At 41.2% G+C, this 3,153-nt stretch overlaps 1 protein-coding gene across 1 annotated transcript; it reads left to right on the plus strand.

The window, feature by feature from the left end:
- Nucleotides 1-219: 219 nt before the first annotated feature.
- hes2.1 (hes family bHLH transcription factor 2, tandem duplicate 1) lies at nucleotides 220-2,182 on the plus strand. Its single transcript, XM_068016758.1, has 4 exons — nucleotides 220-409; nucleotides 583-678; nucleotides 807-894; nucleotides 1,548-2,182. Exons 1-4 carry the CDS (start codon nucleotides 311-313, stop codon nucleotides 1,886-1,888), a joined length of 624 nt encoding a protein of 207 aa, XP_067872859.1. The 5' UTR covers nucleotides 220-310; the 3' UTR covers nucleotides 1,889-2,182.
- The last annotated feature ends 971 nt before the right edge of the window (nucleotides 2,183-3,153 follow it).

The following is a 3,153-nucleotide window of genomic DNA, read 5'->3' on the forward strand; positions in this document are numbered from 1 at the left end:
GATTTTACTGACTATAAGTTGTGTTTTTCTCTAGAATTTTGTTTGCACATGATTTAAGATAGAGAGTCAAAGGACAGATGGTAAACTTTATTTAATGAGTTCTCGGAGTTGCTCAGAGGCGTCTCCCGTCATTGCACAGCGACGGGTGCGCAGGACGCGGACACTCCCAGCCTCTATAAATACACTCAGCAACTGAGCTCTCCAGCCATTCCCAGACTCTGTACCTCTTGTACAAGCAGTCTTTATCGCTCTAGTCCAGCATCTTCTGAAAGAAAACCGTCCCTCTCTCTGTCTCACATACACACACAGAATGTCTCCTCATCTCTACGAATCGAGCACGACTGAGAATGGACAGTTCACTGCACAATTGAGCAAAAGTAAAAAAAGAGAAGCCAGTGAGTTAAGAAAGGTAACTAACGTCCCAGATACTGAAGCTGGTTTGTCAATTTTTTAGAGAAATCAGAGGAGCGAGACGCAACTCATTTATTGCTTCAGTTCGTGCCTCGAATTTTCCATCTTGTGATGTTTTTCCCTGTTTTTAGTGTGTCTGAAACCTGATTTGATTTTATTATTTCTTTGCAGACTCTGAAACCATTAATGGAAAAGAGGAGACGTGCGCGGATCAATGACAGTCTGAATCAGTTAAAGACTCTGATTCTGCCCCTGATTGGAAAAGATGTAAGTGAGCTTTCGCTGGTTATTTATAAACTGTTGAACGATAACGATCATCGCAACCAACCTCATTTTAATCCGGTTTACAAGGGAAAGAGTTAATTAATAAAACTTTGTTTTTCTCCGTCTGACAGAGTCCACGATATTCCAAATTGGAAAAGGCTGATATTCTGGAAATGACTGTTCGATTTCTCCAGAATTTGCCCAAAACACCGCTTTACGGTGAGTGTATTACATACGCTTCGGGTTATTTAAAGCTGAAAATGTTGTCAATATTTGGACCTGCTGCAATGGGCAAAAGAAAACAAAACTGAATTCGAAGTTATTCATTCGGATTTGAGCACGCTCAGCCCTTTTCACCAACCAGCTGCTGGAGTGTAACTTTAAAAACTATTCTGTTCGTTATATTACTCAGAATAGCTGATCAAATGTATACTAGTGAAAAGTTACTACTTTCAACATTGCTTAACACAATTCTATTATTTTGTAATATTTAATTCTTAAAATACTAACTAATGGAAAAGGGACAATGTTAAATAGGAAAAGAACCATTTATATAGCGTCCTTAGTCTGATCCGAACAACCCCAAAGCGCTTTACAACCTATTACTTTCCTTTGAAGTGTTGTCTAGTCTATTGCAGTGGTCAATATCCACACAAGGTTGTACAAAGACAAAAAAAAATCCGTTAATCTGTTTTGCTGATTTTTAAAAATTGTGGATATATTGTTTTCTATCTTCTATTTCCAAATGCAAATTTGCAAGCAGGGACTGGCCTGCTATGGAGTTGATAGACTGGTGACAGTTTAAACTTCTAACATGATGAAGAGGCAGAGAAGTGGGAAATAACCATTTGTTCTCTTCGCCCCCCTTATAGATCGCCTGGACAGCTACCAGGAGGGTTACCGTGCCTGCCTCATTCAGCTGGGCAACCTTCTCCCGTCTTCAAAGCTCATGGAAACGGAAGCTTGCGATCGTCTCACAGACTACCTGGAGAGGTGCATGGAGTTGCATTTGGTCTCTTATTGTCCTCACTCTCACAACATCAGGACCCCGGCAGGTCCAGAGGTTTCGCGCGAGTGTTCACGGAGCTTAGACCAGTCTCACCCAACTGAGAGCTCAGCGGATCACCGTCCTTCAGCAGCCAGTCTCAGCCCTCGACACAACCAACAAACCATCTCAGGCCACCAGGAGAACTCTATCTGGAGACCCTGGTAGTGGGCGTGAATACATGAATTAAAAAAAGACTGATAACATGTATAAATATCTTGTACAGAGTTAAATTGTAAAGAAAATATGTACATATGAAATTGCTTGCATGATATTTTATCCGACGCATTTACAGTATTGTGAATTGCAGTTTCTATGCAAGTCAGAAGCTTTTTGTTTACCTCGATCCGATTAAATATCGATTTGCAATGGGGCACTTTGTAATGTTAGCATGCTAACTTTTTTGTAAAATAAGGGAATATATTTTAAATGAGCTCAAAAATAATATAAAGGTGTTTAATGATTGCATGAAAAAGATTTCTGAAAATAAATCGAAATAGAAAAATTAACAAGATGGTTTAGAGCGTTTTAATTTTCCTAGAAGTTTTATTCCTGTCACTTTGTGAAGGAAAGTGTTTCCGAAAGTGAAGTATTGGAGCAAGTATTAGAGTATTAGAGCTGAGAGTTAAGTGGAAGATTTCCTCTTCTTGTGTCATTAAGACCACGGGATAACCCAGTGTCACCCATACAGGTTCATCACAATAGGCCACTACCATTATAGATTTAAAATCATTAACATATGACCTAGACAGGTGAGGATTTTTCTTCGCTGAGTTGTCGCTTTCTGGGACGCTCTACCTGAACAGGCGGGGGAAACTGATTCCATAAATAATTTTTTAAGGGAGTTGAACTAGAGGATCCATTGTCACGGAAGAAACACAGGGGTCTGGGGGCTAAACACGACTGCTCTTGCAAAGAGACAATGCAGACACGACGGGCCGAATGGTCTCTTTCTGTGCTGTAAGTGTCTATGGTTTTGAGCGATTTCATCAGAAGCTCCTAGATTCGTTTCCTGACCTGCATTGAGGTAAACTGCTCACAACAATAGTTGAAGAAATAAAAACAGAAAGTGCTGGAAATACTCAGCAGGTCTGGCAGCATCTGTGGCGAGAGAAGCAGAGTTAATGCTTCAGGTCAGTGACCTTTCATCGTCAGCCGGAGTTCTGGCTATGTAACGTTGCTATGCAACGACCATTGCTGCGTGGTGGCCTCTGTGGACAGGATAGGGCGTGTATGTAATAGCTCGGAGGACTGCCCATGCTCGCCAGCCAAGATCGCACATAAAGAATTGCCGAATAGGGTGAGAGAGGGGAGAGCTGCTTTTGCCTGTGGAATGATGCCCTAGCAAGGATCAGCGCCTTCACAAGGGGAAGGAAGAAAAAAAAAAGTGGGAATTAAAAAATCAGTATTGAGATAAAAGGGGATTGAGAGCA

This window comes from Heterodontus francisci, chromosome 37 (genome assembly GCF_036365525.1).
Source record: "Heterodontus francisci isolate sHetFra1 chromosome 37, sHetFra1.hap1, whole genome shotgun sequence".
Taxonomy (NCBI): Eukaryota; Metazoa; Chordata; class Chondrichthyes; order Heterodontiformes; family Heterodontidae; genus Heterodontus; species Heterodontus francisci.